Source organism: Mercenaria mercenaria, chromosome 18, assembly GCF_021730395.1.
Source record: "Mercenaria mercenaria strain notata chromosome 18, MADL_Memer_1, whole genome shotgun sequence".
NCBI classification, from domain to species: domain Eukaryota; kingdom Metazoa; phylum Mollusca; class Bivalvia; order Venerida; family Veneridae; genus Mercenaria; species Mercenaria mercenaria.
Genome location: NC_069378.1, coordinates 41,101,733 through 41,123,800, shown reverse-complemented (window position 1 = coordinate 41,123,800; position 22,068 = coordinate 41,101,733). Strand labels below are relative to the sequence as shown.

The 22,068-nt window shown below is 34.9% G+C and overlaps 2 protein-coding genes and 1 long non-coding RNA gene across 3 annotated transcripts; 1 reads left to right on the top strand and 2 right to left on the bottom strand.

Annotated features, from left to right (window-relative positions):
* Positions 1 to 1,315: 1,315 nt before the first annotated feature.
* LOC128550551 (uncharacterized) lies at positions 1,316 to 4,162 on the bottom strand. The gene has a single exon (XM_053529791.1). It carries the CDS (start codon positions 4,160 to 4,162, stop codon positions 1,316 to 1,318), a length of 2,847 nt encoding a protein of 948 aa, XP_053385766.1.
* On the bottom strand, positions 4,149 to 8,170 carry LOC123538141 (uncharacterized). Its single transcript, XM_053530699.1, has 2 exons — positions 8,025 to 8,170; positions 4,149 to 7,558 (listed from the first exon to the last, which is right to left on the bottom strand). The coding sequence occupies exon 2, from the start codon at positions 7,449 to 7,451 to the stop codon at positions 4,278 to 4,280; it is 3,174 nt and encodes a 1,057-aa protein (XP_053386674.1). The 5' UTR covers positions 7,452 to 7,558; positions 8,025 to 8,170; the 3' UTR covers positions 4,149 to 4,277.
* Positions 8,171 to 11,436: 3,266 nt separating this feature from the next.
* LOC123538785 (uncharacterized) lies at positions 11,437 to 14,000 on the top strand. The gene is made up of 3 exons (XR_006683826.2): positions 11,437 to 11,637; positions 11,990 to 12,087; positions 12,539 to 14,000. It is a non-coding gene; the product is annotated as an uncharacterized LOC123538785 (long non-coding RNA).
* The last annotated feature ends 8,068 nt before the right edge of the window (positions 14,001 to 22,068 follow it).

Sequence of the window (22,068 nt, the reverse complement as noted above, 5' to 3'; positions counted from 1 at the left end):
AATAAATATCACGTCCATCGGCGTGAGGATGACACATTTTGTAATTTCGTTGTGATGATTTAAGTAATTTAGTCGTATTAAAACAACTGATAAAACGGTCTTTTATCATTTGTCAATACATATATGCTCAGTCAAAAGTGGTTAAGACAACCATGTATGAAAATCCATTGTAACGACCTTTGAGTTTGCTAGTATTTTATTCATCGATTACATCCCTCCAGAGAGGCAAGGTAAAAAGCTGTAAATACACACAAACAAATAAATGATAAATACAGTGAAACATAGGTATATACAAATCAGACAAATATCGATATCGTCTAAGTGAAGCCTGAATAATATGACATATAAAGTTCCCGGACAGCCCGGTACTACCTTACTAGACTATACCAGATCTAAAAGACCTGACCTGTTTTAAATTGATTTAGTCCCAAATACTGTGTTAAATTACACAATAATTTTCAATAAGGAGCACAACCTTAAACAATACAATGTAATACTTTTTTAAACAATAACTGGACAATAGATATATGCAACTTGCAATTCTAGTACATTTACAAACGATTCTGAAGATTTTCAAATCAAAAATCTATCACGTGACCTTAAACAAAGGAAATTCTAAATGCACTTCAACGCATAAATATACATTTATTGCATATATAAACAGTTCATCCATTTACTAATACACTTGCATGATCATTACTTACACTGTGGGGAACCTAGGGAGGCCTATAAATTTACAATTTGCCGGAGCAAAATTGCCTTTCGCATGACGCGACATTTCCTATACAAAAGGCGTACTTATACCAAGGGACACAACTCTTACAAAATTAAAGTGAAAATTCCGTACTAAACCGGTACAAAAACTGTACAAAAACGGAACATTCCCCGCCTGAATTTGGAAACAAATTCACATCAAAATACAACAATATTTGAAATTTGGTACAACCCAAGTAAACATAAACCTTAAATTTACATATTTTCAAAGGTTAACGTGTACCTTAACTTTACATTTAATCATAGGTTAACATAAACCTTAATCTTACCAATTTTCAAAGGTTAACATATACCTTAATTTTACATTTAACATAAGTATACATAAACCTTATTTTTAATATATACTAGTTGATAATTATAACCTGAGATATATATTACAAATTTCCAACTAAACTGTACATATAAAGAACTTTAAATAAATGCTATCAACCTTTCTGTAAATCTATTGATTTAAAAGAATTAAATTTCAATTAAATGATGTTAATCAACAAATACATCTCCTGTTCATCTCAAAAAGTATACGTATCGGTCTAATCAACAGTCATTCAGAAAGCAAATGCACCAACTGGGTAATCGGACGCGTGTAATTCGCAACTTTGCCTTCATTTATCACACGTATCGAAACTTTACGTACAAGTCCGTCAGAACTAGGAAACACATTTTCTACAATTCCTACTGGCCAGTGAATACGCGGTACATTACTATCCATCATTAATACAACATCACCAGACTTTATATTTGAACGTTCAGTTTGCCATTTTCTCCTAACTTGTAGACTGTGAAGATACTGAACTCTCCAACGTTTCCAGAACTGATCAGCTAGTACTTGTACCTGCCGCCACTGAGATTTATACATGTCTTTTATATCAAAGTTCTGAAGAGGTTCAATGTCGGAATTTACCTTTTGTGTCAACAGTATGTTTGGAGAAAGAACGGCTGGAGAAGTTGGATCATCTGACACAGTGGTAATTGGTCTACTGTTAATAATACACATGACTTCAGACATCAACGTACAAAGTACTTCATGAGTAAAATGTTTAGTACTAATATCACACAACATGGAGTCCAAAATTCTTCTGGCCAAACCGATCATTCTTTCCCACGATCCATTCATATGTGATAAATGAGGTGCACTGAAATACCAGACAGCACTGTGATTTCTTAGAAAACCTTTAATATCTGTATCTTCTACATTCACTTTGTCCATACCCATTTCTCCAACAGCTCCTATAAAGTTTGTTCCACGGTCTGAGTAAAACTCTTTCACTGGACCTCTAATGGCAATGAATCTCCTTAACGCATTTATAAATGATGAAGCACTCATCTCCTCTATCACCTCAATATGGACTGATCTAGTATTCAAACATGAAAACAGTATTGCCCAGCGTTTACTATTGCTTAAACCACCTCTTGTACGTCTGGAAACTATAGACCAAGGCCCAAAAGTATCGACGCCCACGTATGTGAAAGGAGGACTTGGAGTCAAGCGACAAATTGGAAGATCCGCCATCTTCTGGTGTTCAGTAGGTCTTCTTAACTTACGACATCTAACGCAGTTATGAATTACACGACTAATAAGTCGTTTTCCACTTGTAATCCAATATCCAGCTGAACGTACTGCTCCTTCAGTCAGATGACGACCCTGATGAGATATCAACTGGTGAAAGTGTCTAACTAGAAGCATTGCGATATGATGCTTTCCTGGTATTATTATAGGAGTTTTCTCCCCTGTTTCTAACCTGGCATTTCTTATTCTACCACCAACCCTTAACAAGTCATTGGAGTCTAAAATAGGTGAGAGCTTCAATAAACTACTGTCTTTAGCAACTGATTTGTCAGTTTTTAATAAATCTATTTCTTTAGAATAGGATTCCCTTTGAGCTTCTTTCAGAATCATAATCTCTGCAGCTTTCTTGAATTCTACATTGTTTCTTGTATCAGTCTGTACAGTTTTATGATATTTATTTGCAATTCTTTTCAAACACGAAATTGCTAGAACCAGTCTATTCCAGGATGAAAAACGCTCGAAACGATGTCCACCAAGATTCGCCTTTCTCACTTCTATCTTGTTCACTTTTACAACTGGGCGAACTTCTACATCTTCTTCAGGCTCTACTAGTTTAAACTGTACATGTTGATTTTCAATATTTCTCTGCAACCCAGATTCTATTCCTGTCAACCATTTACAGTCCTTCATATTGATTGTACTCACTGGACGTGTACCATGATCTGCTGGGTTTCTTTCAGTAGGCACAAAGTTCCATTGATTACGCGACGACAACTTTAAGATTCTATCAACTCTATTTGCCACATACACACAACACCTACGTGTTTCATTGTTTATATAGCCTAAGACCACCTTGCTATCTGTGTAGAAATATGTTGACTGAGATGGTATGTCTAAATATTTCTGTACAAATGCAGCCAGTTCTGTAGCTACTACAGCAGCACATAACTCTAACCTTGGAATTGTATGTCCGTGGGTAGGAGTTAACCGCGACTTTCCAAGTACAAACCCAATGTGAGAATTTCCGGTTGATTCATATATACGAATATAGACCACTGCGGCGATAGCCTCCTTGGATGCATCTGAAAATACATGAAGTTCGCGTTTTGTACTGTGTTCAAATGACATTTCTGTAAAGGCACGTGGTATTTCCAGCTGCACAAGATGAACAAGAGATTTTTGCCAGTCTGTCCATTCTCTCTTTAAGTTTTCCGGCAATGGATCATCCCAGCCCAGATTATTGTCTTGGATGGCCTTTCTCATTATAAGACGACCGCCTAATATAACTGGTGCCACATAACCAAGGGGATCGAACAATCCATTTATAGTAGACAGCAGACCTCTTTTGGTGTACGGTTTCTTATCTGTAGACACCTGAAATGAGAATACATCTTTCACTACATTCCAGCTCAGACCTAAATTTTTTTGTATACATGGTGTTTCCGAACTAAAGTCAATTTCAGTAATGTTCTTTGCTAAGTCACTTGGTGGAAAACTGCTTAAAACAGCTGTACTGTTCGACACTATCTTATGGAGTCGAATAACACCTCCATCTTGTAATCTTGCCTGTGTCCGTTTGATTAAACTTATCAATTCATTTTCATGCGCCTTTGAAACCAGCCCGTCGTCAACATAAAAACTTTTCTTGACGTAGTCACACACATCATCACAATCAATGTCCGAGTTATGACCACACACAGCTTGACGAATACCGTAGGTCGCAACTGCAGGAGATGGTGAATTTCCGAAAACATGTACACGCATTCTATATGTAACCAGTGACTTTGCTGGATCGTTGTCTTTGAACCAGAGAAAGCGTAAGAAATTCCTATGTTTTTCTTGAACCTCAAAATTAAAAAACATCTGCTCTACATCAGCCATTGCAGCGAATCTTTCCTTGCGAAATTTCAATAAAACAGCAACAAGATTGTTCGTCCAGTCCGGTACCTTTAACAAAACATCATTTAAACAAACTCCTTCAAATTTGGCAGCAGAATCAAATACAACACGAATTTTGTTTGGCTTTTTCGGGTGATACACACCAAACTTCTTCACCTTTATATACAGAAGGAGCTTCTTCTGCATGTTTCTTCTCAAATATGTTTTTCATGAATTCAACGAAATGCTCTCGTTTGGCAGGATTCCGCTTCAAATCCCGTGATAAATTCTCTGCTCTACGTCTAGCTTGTTCAAAATTGTTTGGAAGCTTGCGTCTCGCTTTACGAAATGGTAACGGTGCAATGATGTGACCACTTTCAGACTTTGTCATTTCTTTATCCATCATGTCAAGAAATTCTCTGTCTTCTCGCGATAATCCTGGACTATCGTCTTCAACAGTTCTTTGAAAAACAGTATCTTTGATCTCAAATTTGTTTTCACAAGGCAAAAACATTGAACTACGCCCATTAAACAAAACATTGGTTTTGTTTACTATAATCATGTTTTGATCATTGCGATGTATCATGCCTAAACATGTTTCTCCTACGACAACCCAACCCAATCGGAGACGTTGTGCGTATGGTTCGTTTTCAGCTCCTATTCTCTGGTCTATAACGTGATGTGCTGCAAGAAGGTCTCTTCCCAATAATAACAAAACATCTGCATGAGAATCAATCTCTGGAATCAAATGTTGTATATCTCTTAAATGTTTATATTGTCTTGCAACTGCTGGAGTAGCAACTTCTTTCTTGGTGTCTGGAATTTCATTACATTCAATCAGTTGTGGACATTTCAATACGCATGAACCATCAAAAGGTTCAACACAAATTCCTGATGTACACTTTCCTGATCTGGCTACTTTTCCTGCACATGATGATAAAATATAATCTATAGTGTCTGTATTGTTACCTACTTTATCAAAGAGTGCAGATTTAGCAAGTGATTTGTTACTCTGGTCATCTATAATGGCGTAACACGTAATTGCTCTGTCAGGTTGGTCTTCAGGATATACACGCACTAACACAGTTTTTGTACATGATTTACCAGTGGTTAAAGGATCTCCACATACTTCTGTACAGCTTACATTAACCCGTGAAGATGGATCCTGTTGGTGATGTTCCCCGCCATAACCTGTTAATGCTTCAGGACGATCAATATGAAATGTAGTGCAATGACGAGAACTGTTACATTTTTCACAACTAACAGATTCTTTACAATCTTTCGCCAGATGTTTACCATTTAAACACTTGAAACATATACCATTTTTTTGCACAATTTCCTTTTTCTCAGGAATAGATTTTGCCTGAAATGTACGGCAGTGTTTTAATTTATGTTTGGATTCATCTCCATGAATAACACACTTGAGATTTTTAGTTTCAAACCTTTGTGAAGTTTCTAAATTTGTCTTTCTAGTGTTCACTGATTTGACCTTATACATTTGCTTTACATGTACTGTACTGTCTCCTTTTTGACTATCATTTGACTGAATTCTGAAACTGGGGTCATTTTGTCTAACAGCCATTTTCTTTACAAATTCAACAAAAACATGAAAAGGAGGATACATAACATTATGTTGAACCTTATAAGAACTAGCATGATCTACCCACTTGTTTTGTATAAATACAGGTAATTTACACACAGCATTGTTAACACCTAATGCAGAATCAAAATATGACAGTGACATTTTATATCTCTCATTGTCTTTAACACTTGCAATTTCTGACAACAAATCAGACAACTCATACAATTTTTGTCTCTCTGTTAGTGTCACTTTGGGAAAACTTTCTAGTCTTCTTCTTAGGGATTCCGCCACTTGCTCAGGTGCTCCAAAACGCTCATCAAGTCTTTCCCATGTTTTATTTAACGCGTTCTGTTCATCGTGTGGATTAGAAACTCTAATGCTCACAGCTTGTCGCTTAGATTCTGGTCCCAACCAACGTGCTAAAAGATCAAGTTCCTCTGTGGCTGTCACGTCTAATTCTTTCACTATATTGAGGAAACTATTTTTCCAACTGAAGTATCTCTCTGCGCGGTCATCAAAATTAGATAAACGCGACAATAAAAGATCTTTCTTCATGATATATTTTGTAAGTTCTGATACTCCTGCACCTTGGGGTGTAGAATTGTTTTCATCTTTCTCGACTTGTGAAGTGGGTTCAGGGATTCCAAGATTCGATTGGTTTTCCAGTGGTGATGAAGAAGTTTTAGTATTGTCAAGTTTATTTTGCATAGAAGTTTCCACTACTTTAGTACAAGGATTGCTGTGTAGAGGTAAACTGATTACACACTCGTCAACTCTAGTGATTTCAGGTAAATTGTCTATGTACTCTTTCACGAAGATACTTCTGTTGTCAACTTCTGAAGGTAATTCTGTGTTGTCAACTTCAAGACTAGCTATTTCTTCTACTACTTTCAACTCTGCTTCAGTTTCAAGTACTTCTTTTTTACACTGTAAAATGTGTAAACTGGCTTCTAATTCCTTTTGTCCTTTTTCAACTTGTGCTTGTTTGTCTGCTTGTTCTCTTTTTACATTTATTTCAAACTCAGTTTGTTGCCTTTTTAACTTTTCTTCCTCTTCTGCTATTTTTAATTTTATTTTAGCTGTTTCAAGATTGGATTTCTTTGTTATCAGCATTTGGCTCATCTTACTTTTACTTGATGAAATTGAATGTGTACTTCGACTTTTTCCAACACTTTGACTGTTCCGAGTTTTTTGACTTTTAACCGAACCACCAGACTGTTGTTGGTTACTTTTCACTGAAACATTATCTCGACTTTGACTGTTATTGTCGTTAAGGCTCTTTGTATCTGTAGCCGTTGCTTCACTCTGTGCTACTTCACTCTGTGCTACTTCAATCTGTTCAATAGGTTCACCTATTTGTTCATTTACAAACTCTTGAGCATACTTGACCTTTTCTTCCACAGACTGTCTGATAATTAAATGCGACATTAATTCGGCTTCTGCTTCTTTGGTTTTAGCTTGTTTCAAATAAACACATAATTGGTCTGATAATGTTACGTATTTGTGGTGTTCTTCTTCTAATATTTGTTTTAGTTCTCCTAGAACAGTTTTATTTTCTTTATATGTTTCTACTAGTGTAATGTTTTCTTCTATTGTTTGATGAATATTAAACAGAATACGGCCAAATTCGCAGACTCTTAATTCATACATTTCTTGTCCCTTAATTGTAAGTTTTCTTGTTCTTCTTGAGGAAGTCTTAGCGGGATCCATCTTATCCTCCACTTGCTGGTAAACACAGTCTTTTTACTGTAACGACCTTTGAGTTTGCTAGTATTTTATTCATCGATTACATCCCTCCAGAGAGGCAAGGTAAAAAGCTGTAAATACACACAAACAAATAAATGATAAATACAGTGAAACATAGGTATATACAAATCAGACAAATATCGATATCGTCTAAGTGAAGCCTGAATAATATGACATATAAAGTTCCCGGACAGCCCGGTACTACCTTACTAGACTATACCAGATCTAAAAGACCTGACCTGTTTTAAATTGATTTAGTCCCAAATACTGTGTTAAATTACACAATAATTTTCAATAAGGAGCACAACCTTAAACAATACAATGTAATACTTTTTTAAACAATAACTGGACAATAGATATATGCAACTTGCAATTCTAGTACATTTACAAACGATTCTGAAGATTTTCAAATCAAAAATCTATCACGTGACCTTAAACAAAGGAAATTCTAAATGCACTTCAACGAATAAATATACTTTAATTGCATATATAAACAGTTCATCCATTTACTAATACACTTGCATGATCATTACTTACACTGTGGGGAACCTAGGGAGGCCTATAAATTTACAATTTGCCGGAGCAAAATTGCCTTTCGCATGACGCGACATTTCCTATACAAAAGGCGTACTTATACCAAGGGACACAACTCTTACAAAATTAAAGTGAAAATTCCGTACTAAACCGGTACACAAACTGTACAAAAACGGAACATCCATAGTTGATATAAAATTAAATGTTCAAATTATTGTCAATATAAAAGCATCAGTGTTGTCAAGTGTTTTGCAGAAAACGTTAATTTTATCAGTAATTTTTAATGATCATTTTAAAAACACGCAGATTTGAAAGAAAACAACCAGAAAACTGTAGAATAGGTTTAACAAAGCGCCTTCCTCCTGAAATTATCTTATTTCTAGAGGGAGCATATGTTAGACGTTTAAATATCAATAAAAATCGCATTGACCTAGCATAACGTATTCTTACATCATTTGGAAGTTTGTTCCATTCAAACAGAATCACATTTCGAAGATTTTGCAGGCTATTCAAAACTTTTTTTTTCTGACTTTCCTCCAAATGAGATATCCCGCCATGACATTTTTATCCCAAATGACACAAGCCTCGATATCGGTAAAATGACGTTGAAGTTGACGTCACTTAATTAGATATTTGTTTTCATTAATTTGTTTTTAAAGCAACAGCCATTTAGTGTTAAAATCAATAATATCAGACGAAGATTTTTAAGTTTAAACGGTTAACATTTAGTTATCGCAATACAATGTAGTGAAATATCACAAATAATGAGTGAATTAGCGAATTGTTTCCCTTTGAAATCTCCACGCCATTAACGGTGTATACATGTGTGAAACTGGGTCAGAGAAAACATGTAGTTATTGCGCTGAATATACGCGGATATTTAAAGTACATGGCGGATTTATTGGTTGTTATGGTAAGTGTTTATTTTCATCATAAATTTATTCGTAAGTTAAGTAAACAAGAGGACCATGATGGTCCTGAATCGCTCACCTATCCCCACATGACCCAGTGTTGAACTGAGTATGACGTCGTTATTTCTATTATTTGACACAGTGACCTAGTTTTTGAGCACATGTGACCTATATATCATCATTATAAAAAATTCTGACCAATTTTCATGAAGATCCATTGAAAAATATGACCTCTAGAGAGGTCACAAGGTTTTTCTATTATTTGACCTAATGACCTAGCTTTTGAAGGCACGTGACCCACTTTTGAACTTGACCTAGATATCATCAAGATGAACATTCTCACCAATTTTCATGAAGATCTCATGAAAAATATGGCCTCAAGAGAGGTCACAAGGTTTTTCTATTTTTCGACCTACTGACCTAGTTTTTGATCGCACATGACCCAGTTAAGAATCTGACCTAGGTATCATCAAGCTGAACATTCTCACCAATTTTCATGAAGATCCATTGAGAAATATGGCTTCTAGAGACGTCACAAGGTTTTCTATTTTTAGACCTACTGACCTAGTTTTTGACCGCACGTGACCCAGTTTTGAACTTGACCTAGATATCATCAAGATGAACATTCTGACCAATTTTCATGAAGATCTCTTGAAAAATATGGCCTCTAGAGAGGTCACAAGGTTTTTCTATTTTTAGATCTACTGACCTAGTTACTGACCGCACATGACCCAGTTTCAAACTTGACCTAGATATTATTAAGGTGAACATTCTGACTAATTTTCATAAAGATCACATGAAAAATATGGCCTCTAGAGAGGTCACAATGTTTTTCTATTTTTAGACCTACTGACCTAGTTTTTGACGCCACGTAACCCAGTTTCGAACTTGACCTAGAGATCATCAAGATGAACATTCTGACCAATTTTCATGAAGATCCATCGAGAAATATGGCCTCTAGAGAGGTCACAAGGTTTTTCTATTTTAAGACCTACTGACCTAGTTTTTGACCCCACGTGACCTAGTTTCGAACTTGACCTAGATATCATCAAGGTAAACATTCTCACCAATTTTCATGAAGATCTCTTGAAAAATATGGCCTCTAGAAAGGTCACAAGGTTTTTCTATTTTTAGACCTACTGACCTAGTTTTTGACCACACGTGACCCAGTTTCGAACTTGACCTAGATATCATCAAGATGAACATTCTGACCAACTTTCATAAAGATCCCTTGAAAAATGTGACCTCTAGAGTGGTCACAAGCAAAAGTTTACGCACGCACGCACGGACGGACGGACGGACGACGGACGACGGACACCACGCGATCACAAAAGCTCACCTTGTCACTTTGTGACAGGTGAGCTAAAAAGAATGGACAGACCACTTCTTTTGTTGATGTATCGAAGACAACTTGGCAGCGAAAAATGGCCGTGTTGACATTTCGATTTGACTGTCTGCTGTCAAATACTTTTAATATTTTTTTCTGTATATTTGTAAATTTTCATGATGGCAGAATATACTTGCAGCCAAGACAGTCAGGCATCTACTATATTAAGTACATTCTGTAGGAAATTTTCTATCCAGAAATTGTAAATAAACAGGAATATTGTACATTTTCTTTAACTGTCACAGATGTGAACTGGTGAATAATTACATGGTCATTAATTATTAATTTATGCACATACAGTAGAATCTATGACAATTAGAAAAGAAAAGTGCAATAACACAGGAAAAGTGGTGTTTCAAATTGTCACTTTTTGTTGTAATAGCAACTAAAATAGACCTTGAAAATTTCTTTAAAAAATCTACATGCAATTTACAATGCTTTTTTTTTTTGTTCATTCTCACTACTGTCAGTACTGACAGACAGCATACTGGTAGGCTACTAAATAAATGAAAAATTCTTTGTTTATATTTTTCAGGACAACCTCCAGCAGTATGAGATATAAAGGTTCACTGCAGTTTTGACTATGCTCAACAAGTACTGTACACATACTATGCTCAGCAAGTGGAGTTGCTGTGAGTTCTCATGCAGGTATAATATTTAAAGTTAGTGTTTACATTCATATCAGTGTCAGTATTGATTTCTCAAATGCATTTTTTGAATATCAATTTTAAATATGAAATTCCATATACTGCAGTACCACTAACTTAAATTCCACAGTCTTCAAAACAACCATGGCTCTACAAATAAAAGCTACAAAGCTACAGTGCACATTTTACATTTGAATTTACAGTGACACCTTAATTACAGAAATTTTGTTAAGTGAAATTATCCAAAGGAAGATGTGTTTTTAAGACTTGATTTTACTATTGATTTCTTTGCTCGTTTTTTTTTCACTGAACTTTTTGTAAATCCCTGAAATGGGATTGAAAATACTGCATTGGTTTATAATAAAGATGCTGTATAATAAGCACTGTAAATCAGAATTCAATTAAATTTTGATAAATGCAAGTTTTTGTCAAGCAGTATCTATAAGAAATGATGGACATTTTTGGTCAGTGTTGATTCACCCTATTTTGATCAGGATTTTGATACATTTCTCATAAACCGTTCTTGTTTTTAATGCTCTCAGATTTTCTACCTAGTGTATGAAAAGTACAGTACTGCTGTTGGAAGAGGAGCATCATGGCTATGGATAAAAAAAGGTTTCATTACATAGGGACAGTTATATTGGACAAAATAAGAAAAGTGTTCTAATAAGGTAAGAATTTCCAAAAAATAAAGAAATATTTATTAAGCTCACAGAACTTGATGTTGAAATATTTAATTTCACAGTGTGATCATACACTTCAGTTTGGAAAGTCACTGGTTTCCAGTTTATATATATAATGTGCATACTTTTATGTAAATGAAACATCATATCTCCACTGATAAACATTTATTTATAATTTGAATATTGCATACTTGCATAACATATTGTATTAAATTCAACTGTGTAGCTGGTATTTAATTGTTGTAATAAAGTGATGCTATGTTATATTCTAAGGACTACACTATTACTACTTAAAAGTTATTGTCTAAGAATTCATTGTTTAAATATACCCTTATTTCAGTTCTGGAATGTGGCTTGTTATGATGGGTCTACATGATTGACTTGGAGTACAACCTGATGGAGGCCTGGCTTGCAGAATTCAGTCCTGAACATGTTTAGGTATATTTGGCTTGTCACCTCTTTAAGCAGTTTTTTGTAATAATCAGGTATTGATAAAACTTGCTGCAGAGTTGATGTCTGTAAAAAGGCCACTTATATTTAAGATGCCACATTTTCTGTTTCTTTTTATGTTGTTAAAGAGTTTCTAGCTCACTGCAAGCCAGTTCAACAGAAATAACATAATTGTAATACAGTAACTGTTTTTTTTTCTTATCCAGGTTAAAGAACTATTTGTTAAAACGAGATCAAAATCATGGCCCTTACTTGATGTAAAATATGTGCAATGGTTGAACTTTTTGATGAAAAGAGGTTGTCATTACTATAATAAAATTCTAAAATGTAATTTAATGTAATTATGTGTGAGCTGTCTTATGGACAGCTGTTGTTCAGGATTGAAAAAAAGGTTATTAGTGTTCTTTGTCTTAAATATTTGATACACTTATCATTACAGAATGTCTTCTGCGTGACTTGGTATAGTATTCTTGAAGGATAATAAGTTCAACACAGAGACGGATATTAATATTTTAGGCAGGTGATTGGCATGACGCAAATTCTCCAATGGTATTACCATTCCTGAGCTGGATGCCAGTCGACAGTTGTACCTGTATAATGAAATAGCGCCCCTTTGCAGCAACATCAATGTATGCTCCAAATTAGCAGTGCCAAAGACATTAAAATTGAGAACTCAGTCATTTAAAACAAAATGAATGGAAAAAAGTGTTTAACATTTAAAGTAATACAGAGAAAGAGCTCAGCTCATTTGGTACTTTCTGAAATTTTAATTAATTTGAAAGTGTTTTTGAATTTTTAAAGGTGTACTAGACCAAAATTCCATATATGAATATGAACAAATGCTACATTATGGTGTCAGCAGTAGTATGCATTGGTTAAATATAGACACACTGTATGTATGTAAGGCTGAACACAGTATAAATGTGAAATTCCTAAAAGACACTGGAAGATTTTTCAACAATCTACAGTTTAGTACTGCATGACATAAAATTATGAATGGAGCTCTACATACACATGATTTATACATTAAGCAAAGTTAAATATATTTATTAATCATCTTGATGATTATCTACATTTGAAGTAATTACCTGAATGTTAAATATTTTAGTGAAGATATATTTTATGCAACTATATAAGTTGAAAAAAGCTACCATCCAGGAAGAATATTTTGAAATGATACTTTTACTTGAAAATTTATGTGAAAAATGAAGGAAATAGATGTGAAAATGAATTCTTTATTTTATAAAAAATGTTGTTGCCATGGAAACATAACTTGAGTATTAAGTTTATCTGCTTTCATACCAGAGTTATATGACTTGTAATTATAATAATGTTAACAATTTAATGTAACACAGTTATATAATCATCACTCATCTGATACTTTTGATTTTCAATTTACAGTCATTGAGCAATGCATCTTAAGTACATTTGAAGTTGAATGACACATTACAAATATTAGATATTTATGGAATTGCTTTTAGATATTTTTGAGATGAATATAAATCAGAAAATTCACAAATTCTAGTTCATCTAGAGAACTAATATACATTTTATAAATTTACATTTTTGTATCAAATGTAGACTAAAATGTCTGTTAAATTGACATTTAAAGCAATTCTTGTATTTTGTTGCTATGGAAACATGAATTGTGACAATTTTTTAACATAAAATAGCATATTTATAGGAAGAAGGCATTATCAACTGTGCTAATCATGTTAAATACTTTTGATAATGATGGCAAAGAATGAAATTAAAATATATGATAAAAGTAAATGATTTTATCATTTGTCATTATTATTAAACAAAAAATGCAATTTTGCGATGGGGAGTTATTGTACAAAAAATGCTATAATTTTGTTATTTTAAAAGATGCAGGTCTAAAATTTTGAATTTATGTTAAGGACACATGTACAGTTCAGAACATGTGAAAAACTCGGTTTCCATAAAAATGTCATTTGGGACCATTTTGTCATGGCTTGTCATATATGATGACAATCTGTAAACGGAACATGGCAAAACATGCACGTTTTGTTCCGCAAAAAATCCCTTTGCGTGGGCTGCTACATGCGTTATTATTCATGAGAATTCAATGGTGCTGTCGATAAAATGAAACCACAGGATACAATATTCTCAAAATGCAAGGCTAGTCTTAAACGTTTGATGTAACAAAAGCATTCCCGCTGACGGATTTTTTTCTTTCAATGTTTCAGTTACAGTTTCGTCGGAAGAAACTTCCTTTAAAATCATGAGCTCTAGCATTTGAATTGTTCAATGGATGTAATTGTAAATAACAAAGCGCATTTTCAGCTATAGTTCTGTCTTCCGACACCTGGAACGTATCCGCATATCCTGCTGTACATTCTTGTACACAGGTAAACCGGCTGAAGCTGTACGAATATTTTACGTAACATCTACATACATTTCTAATGCAAATGAATAGAGATGCTTTTATTCCATCGAGTTCACAGTCTGATGACAAGTTACAAGGCTTCCCTAGTTTACTTTCCAAACACACTGGCCAGCCATTCCATGTGCCGTTAAGACAAACTGATCTTGTACTAGGATAAGGGTTGTATTCACCAGGACAGGTAAATGTTAGAACGGAGTCGTCAGTCACTTGTAATGAAAACATATCTGTCATATTGTTTCCTCCGTAATATTTCCTACCGCCCGCAGTCCAAATAGTGGCTTCACTTACTATTAAATTTCCGTCAATTACTGGCGCTGGGCAATGTGTCACACATTTAGAGTTCGCATTTTGTCTCCAACTACCGTCCGTCTCGCAAACGATGGTTTTGTTTCCAACAAAGACAAAACTATTCTCGCAGGTATAAATAGCCTTTGATCCAATATTGTTCATATTTCCAAGTATGACGCCGTTCTCAATTTTCGGTGGACTTTCTAAACAAGTCTGATTAAGCCAACAGACATCCGTGTCACATATATTTTCAACCGTAGACCAAGTTGCTATTTCACTAAACACCCAACCATTTGTAACGTCTAATTCAGTACGGTTATCATAAACACCGGCGTTAAGTTCGCATAGTATTTTCTGTCGGTGATAATTAAAAGAAAAACAGTCATGTCTGTTATGACAATACTTAGCACATGCGGACATTGCCACTTAGACAATGGTATTAATTTTCCAACTATTTAACTTTTTGGAAAATATAATGTGACCGTCTATCCTTGTTGCAGCCGGGAAAAGCGTGTCAATAATAAAAATAAAACCAATCCCATACAGTAATTTGTACAATTTAAACATCTTTTAAAGACTAATGCAATTACATTTATCTAATGTGCAACAAAAGCGTCAATTGAAAGCTGTAAAAATAGAGCAGATATTAGAGTCTCACTTTTACATCAGTAAACCTTTCAAATAGATTGTTACGCAAAAAAAATCTAATAGAAATAGAACGTTTCTTTTTGTATTTGAACAAGTTTTGAAAAAAACTTTTGTATTTTAAGTAATGAATAAAACGGGTTTGTATAAAAGTATTGATTTAAGGGAAAATGTTATTTGAAAATATACTAAGTAAACATCACTATTGTTTAACATATCACTAGAACAGAACAGATGTTCACGTATACAATTCGTATGAATATGTAAAATGTCACTTCTTCAGTTATTATCTGGCAAGTGACAAAACTGCGTTTTATCCACATATGTATCTTAACAGGACGAAACTGCATGTTGGTGCCCATTAGTGCCATCCACATATTCACTTAGTAATACGTTAACTAAACACTGTGCGGTCCTCCCCATTAATGCACTCAAAACACTTTTGGCGGCTGCAATCGCGACTCATTTTGTAAAATACTGTAAAAAACGTGAGATATTAGGAATTCGTACCATATATAAGGATAACAAATACATTTTGCAAAACTTTCAGCTTTTGAAAATTCTTTCAAAATTAATCCACTGCCTATCTTTGCTTGTAAATACACACTGATTTAGTCTTTAATGGATAATTGTGGTCTTTATTTTATTATTTGTGATGAAAACTGCAACAAAACTTACATTTGATGATTTGTTTGTTTTGTTTTGGGTTTAACGCCGTTTTTCGACAGTATTTCAGTCATGTAACGGCGGGCAGTTAACCTTACCAGTGTTCCTGGATTCTGTATCAGTACAAACCTGTTCTCCGCAAGTAACTGCCAACTTCCCCGCATGAATCAGAGGTGGAGGACCAATGATTTCAGACACAATGTCGTTTATCAAATAGTCACGGAGAACATACGCCCCGCCCGAGGATCGAACTCGCTACCCCGCGATCCGTAGACCAACGCTCTTACCTACTGAGCTAAGCGGGCGGGCGTACATCTGATGAGGCCTTTTACTATAATAAGAAAGACAAATATACACTTTTTCCAAATCATTCAGCTTTTTTTTTTATTTCTGTCAGATGTTTTTGAACACTGCACAACCATGCAACACAAGTGTACCACCTCGTAGTCAGTATATGTCAGTAAGACATACGATATAACAAGTGGAGATGCCGAAAAGCTAAACTATCATCCAATCTGTTCCACCTAAAGTCCGCTATATATAAAAGCAGGTGGACAGATGGCCTTACAACTTTTGTGTGACTGAGAAAAATAATCGAACGATTGGTAACTGACAAACACAAAACTGTTTTAATGTTGACACAGATATTTGTAAAATGAATAAAGCTTATGGGAAGGAGCAAAAATCATTTTTAAAACAGTTTGATTGTTTGAACATTCTCTTGTAAAGAAGGAAATGGTGGCAGGAATTTAGAGTCCTCAAGTTTAGGCTGAAAGAAATTGAAATTTTCATATTTTGATGGAATAGTTCAGAAACTGTTAAAACTTAAAAAGCACTTCAAAGACATTAAATATGCTTAAATGTAAATATATCCAATATCTGACACCACTGTCAAGAAATTTGAATACATGTATGTATGACACATGTTTTATTTTGAGAACAATAGCTACGAAAAGTCTAACCGTTAATTGCCAATTTGGGTACAAATATTAACTGGATATCAAGAAAAAATTCACAATAATCGTTGAAAGTCAAGGTTAACACATGCATGACATAATCAGGAAAAATGATTTAATCATTATAATGCAAAGAAAACATATTTCCCTGTCGACATTGTATTTTCGAATGATTTTGCTCTTTACACCTAATTGGTCAATCACACTACACCATATAGTGTTAACGGACTTCCAACATATGGAAAAATTGCGGCAGAAAGTTGTCCGGTGATGAAAGGCATCCCCCACTCCTGCTCAGTGCTATCGCGATTAGTGTATACTAGCGCATTGCTACCGTACATCTACCGGATAACTTTATCCGGTGGTGTACGTTCCAAATTTTGAACATGCTCAAAACCTTCCACCGGATGGAACCATCATCGCCGGACAAGGAGCGCAGGCGCCGCATGACAAACGAAAAAGGTACGCATGCGTACGGACACGAACGGATTGAAAATTTTGTTATACGTTGGACGTCCGTTAACGCTATACGGTGTAGTGTGACTGAGACTTAACATAATAAGAGATCAAACTTTTCGTTAGAAATAATACTTACTTTGTGACAATCCCTAGACATCATCTTCAAATTTAGCCCAAACTCAGTTATATAACTTACACTTGAAACACGCTTACATCTTTTTAAGAACAAACTGGGATTGTTTTGCTTGACACAGTTAGTTTTAAGTCACTTGGCGACCTTCCAGCTTTATTGGTGGGGGAAGATCCCAGGTGCTCTTCCGTGCATTATTTCAACATCACCCAATAGGTATTTTTGCGCATACAGTATGAACATTGAGGTTTAGTATTCTAATTCAAGAAATAATACATAGAAACATTTTTAAATAAATTTACAAGAGCGAATCTCGAGTGAGTCATTCTTCACACCTATATCCGAATGGATGGTTTAGTTAAGTTTTAAAACTGTCCTGTTATGTAATTTCTTCGAACTACTGTGTCATTTATTAAAACTCTTTGATCAAATATGACAGAACACTTTCTTCGTGCATGCATAGTGCCGCCAAATAGAAAGTCGTTACGTGCATCAGGACCGCAAACAGCAATACGCTGTGCATACCGCATCGGCTGCCTAGTGGTAGAGTGCCCGCTTCAAGCGCGGAGGTCGCGGGCTCGATCCCTGGCCGCGTCATACCAAAGATATAAAAATGATACTACAAGGCTCCTCGCTTGGCGCTCAGCATTAAGAGGACAGTGCTGTGACTGGTCAGCCAGGTGTCAGTATAATGTGATTGGGTGGGGTATAATGCCATGTGTCTCCGGCGTGATATTTCAGTGAGGCAGCACTACAAAATTGGGCATTTTGCGTACCGCTACAAATAGACACCGTCGTTTATATGACTGAAAATAAATGTTTGAAAAAATCGTTAAACCCGAACGAACACGCACACGCACACGCACACATACAAAACATAGCACGTTTTGTGGATTAGTTCCATTAAAATACGAATGGTAACAGGATTAACCATTTCAGTGTATAAAAAAATAATCAAAAAGTTGTGCAAATTAACGTAACTGTCTGTTGTGAGTAAACCATTTGATCAAATAATGAAACGCTATTTCTTGGCGCATACGTGACAATAAATATCACGCCGATCGAAGTGACTTTGTGATGATTATAGTACTTCAGTCATATTAGAATAACTGAATAACTGATAAAACATGCTTTTATCATTTGTCAATACATACATGCTCAGTCAAAAAAAGAAAGTGTGCATATGGTTAAGACAGCCATGTATAAATATAAGAGTTGATATAAATTAAAGGTTCAATTTATTATCAATATTTCTGCATCAATGTTGTCAAGTGTTTTTCAGAAGAAAAAAAAGATTTTATCATTGATTTATAGCATATTGTCAATTTTTAAACAGGCAGAAACTGTAGGATAGGTTGAACAAAGCGCCTTCCTCCTGAAACTAACTTATTTCTAGTGGGAGCACCTGTTTGAAATTTAGATACCAATCAAAATCGCATTGATCTAACATAACGTCTTCTTACGTCATTTGGAAGTTTGGTCCATTCAAACAGAATCGCATTTCTAAGATTTTGCAGGCTGTTCAAAACGGTTTTTTTCTGCCCTCCTCCTAAACAGATATGCGATAACAATCTGTAAATAAACGGGACATGGCAAAACATGCATGTTTTATTCCACAGGAAATCACCTTGCGTGGGCAGCTACATTCGCTATTATTCATGAAAATTCAATGGTACTTTTGAAGAAATGGAAGCACAAGATACAATTTCTCTTTCATGCAGCTCTGAGTATTCAAATGCCGTCCGACGACAAGGTTAACGTTTGTTCCTCCCATAATTCCACCCTAGACTCTGATACACTAACCACAAAAAGGTCATGTTCAAGAAGACAGTAATTTGCCAATCTTTAGCCCTTCTACGTTAAACACGAATCTTACCATGTGAAAATTTTATATTAATGCAAGATTCGACCACTAAAAGCGGTCATGTTCAAGGAGACATTTATTAGCAGACCTTAACCCTTCAACGTTAAACACGAATCCTTACGTGTGCAAAGCCAGATTCGACGCTAAAAAGCTCTTTTGCCCAAATAGTACGTGTCTTTCGCAAATAACGGACGTGACATTCGATTCCGTCTGGTCAGGATGTTTCCAACAAACGGTTGTCTGGGTCTAATCGGAACTCTGTTTGGTCACAAACGTTTAATAATGTTTGTGTCCCGATTCCAAGCTGAACTGTCGTACTTGACGCCGTTTAAAAACGTTAACGCAATATATATCTGAGGGTATTGTAACGGTTTTCCCAGCCGTTGTTAACCTGATTCAACTGACCTTCGCCTGTCAGAAAATTCTCTAGTTGTTTATTATGAATACTGTGACGTGAATTTGGATTCCTACGACAGTTTTACTGACATGCATTGTCAAGAAAGGAAGTTCTAGACGCCAGCAGTACAAGCACCTGGGGTCACTCACTCTTGTCTGCTTAGGTGTGGCATCGCTATTTTTGTTAAACCTTGGAAGAGTATGTGTTTCTAGTGAGAACGAACGTCCTACATAATCGTACGCCATTGTAATCGCAAGAAATGAATTAAGCATGACATTTACATGCGAAATGTGGCATAAGAGCTTATGTCGATTAATATGACAATGGAAGCGTTAAAATGGTCTCAACTGTATGCAACTGAATGGTATTAGTATACTTACTCTGTGCTGAAAATTCGACACTTATTGGTCTACTGTTTAAAAAAGTTAAACAAGCACTTTCGATTTTGACTGAATATTTATAGCTTTCCATAAAGCAGAACTTGTTTCAGTTACAGACACGTTTTATCCTAGTTTGAGAAACACCAATGGATAATAACATGCATTTTATGATAGTCAAACAAGTACGTATTCAAGTGAAGAACTAATAACTAATACCACACTTCCAGTCAAACAGTAGGGACTTGCATTTGTACTGGAAACTGAAACTTAAACTGAATAATTTAATTAAACGCCTATTTTTATACAATGATATATTCAATGGCGTTGTATATAATAAAAATCACAATTATTTCGATGGCGAAGGCGCTATCCGTCAACGAGAGATTATACATTCGTACGTAACAACAGCAAGTCGCGTATTGATTATTTTCTTACCTCGAAGTCGATCAATAACGAAATATTAAATACGAAAATTACACATTTCATGTTCTCGGATCACGACCTAATTTCCTTAAAAATAAACATAGAAGACGTAGAAAGGGGGCCGGGTATTTGGAAACTAAATACCAGTATTCTCGATAATCCTAATTATGTTTCTCTAGTAGAAGAGTTTTGGGCGGTTTGGAAAATAGACAAGACAGAATGTAATTCGAAAAGAAAATGGTGGGACTTAACTAAATGTAAAATAAAATCAATAACAATTGCTTTTTGCTCCGAGCAAAAACGAAATAAACCAAATATTTCAACTCTTGAAAACAGCTTAGAGCTTTTATTAAGCAGAAAAGAAAATAGTGATACAAATGATCCCGAAATAGAAAATCTAAAGACTCAAATAAAACAATTTTATGAAAATCAAACAACCGCTGCAAAAATAAGGTCAAAGGCACAATTTATTGAGGAAAATGAGACATCCTCTGCTTACTTTTTTAATCTTGAAAAAAGAAACGGAAAGCAAAAGCTTTGGTCGAAAATAAAATCAGAATCAGGAAAATTTGAATTTGGAATAGAAAACATTTTAAGAATTCAAACAAAATTTTACAAAAATTTATTTCAAGCTGAAAATATTGATTATGAATCAGCGAATATTCTACTCTCCAACATAAGAAATCAATTGACGACAAGCGATAAACGTTCACTTGAATCAAAAATCAATTTATTAGAATTAGAAAATTCAGTGTTTAAATTCAAAAAATCGAAATCACCGGGCATTGACGGACTTCCAGCTGAGTGGTATCAAAAATTTTGGTATTTGATAAAGCATGATTTCAAAGAAATTGTTGATGAAATTTTAGAAAACAACTCTTTAAGCGACTCCCAATATAAGGGAGTACTATCATTAATGTATAAAAAGGGAGAGCGGGAAGATTTGAGAAATTGGAGGCCTATAACCCTACTTAATGTTGATTATAAAATTGTGGCAAAATGTCTTTCGGAACGCTTAAAACCTGTTTTACCATATTTAATCAATTCTGATCAAAAAGGGTATATAGAGGGCAGAAATATTAACGAGGCAAATAGATATATTCAAGATTTAATTAATTATTGTGATAATGAAAATCAAGACTTATCATTTTTCTCGATCAGGTCAAAGCGTTTGATCGGTGCGAATGGAAATGGATTGATTTATGTTTACAAAAAATCGGATTTGGTCAAAACTACAGAAACTGGGTCAACATGCTTCTTGAAAACTCAAAAGTGAGTATTCAGTGTAATGGTTTTATGTCAAGTTTTTTCACTATCACGCGTTCAATAAAACAAGGTTGCCCATGTGCAC

Excerpts from the sequence above, each read along its gene's own strand:
- LOC128550551 (XM_053529791.1), bottom strand. The coding sequence starts at position 4,162 with ATGGCTGATGTAGAGCAGATGTTTTTTAATTTTGAGGTTCAAGAAAAA.
- LOC123538141 (XM_053530699.1), bottom strand. The coding sequence starts at position 7,451 with ATGGATCCCGCTAAGACTTCCTCAAGAAGAACAAGAAAACTTACAATT.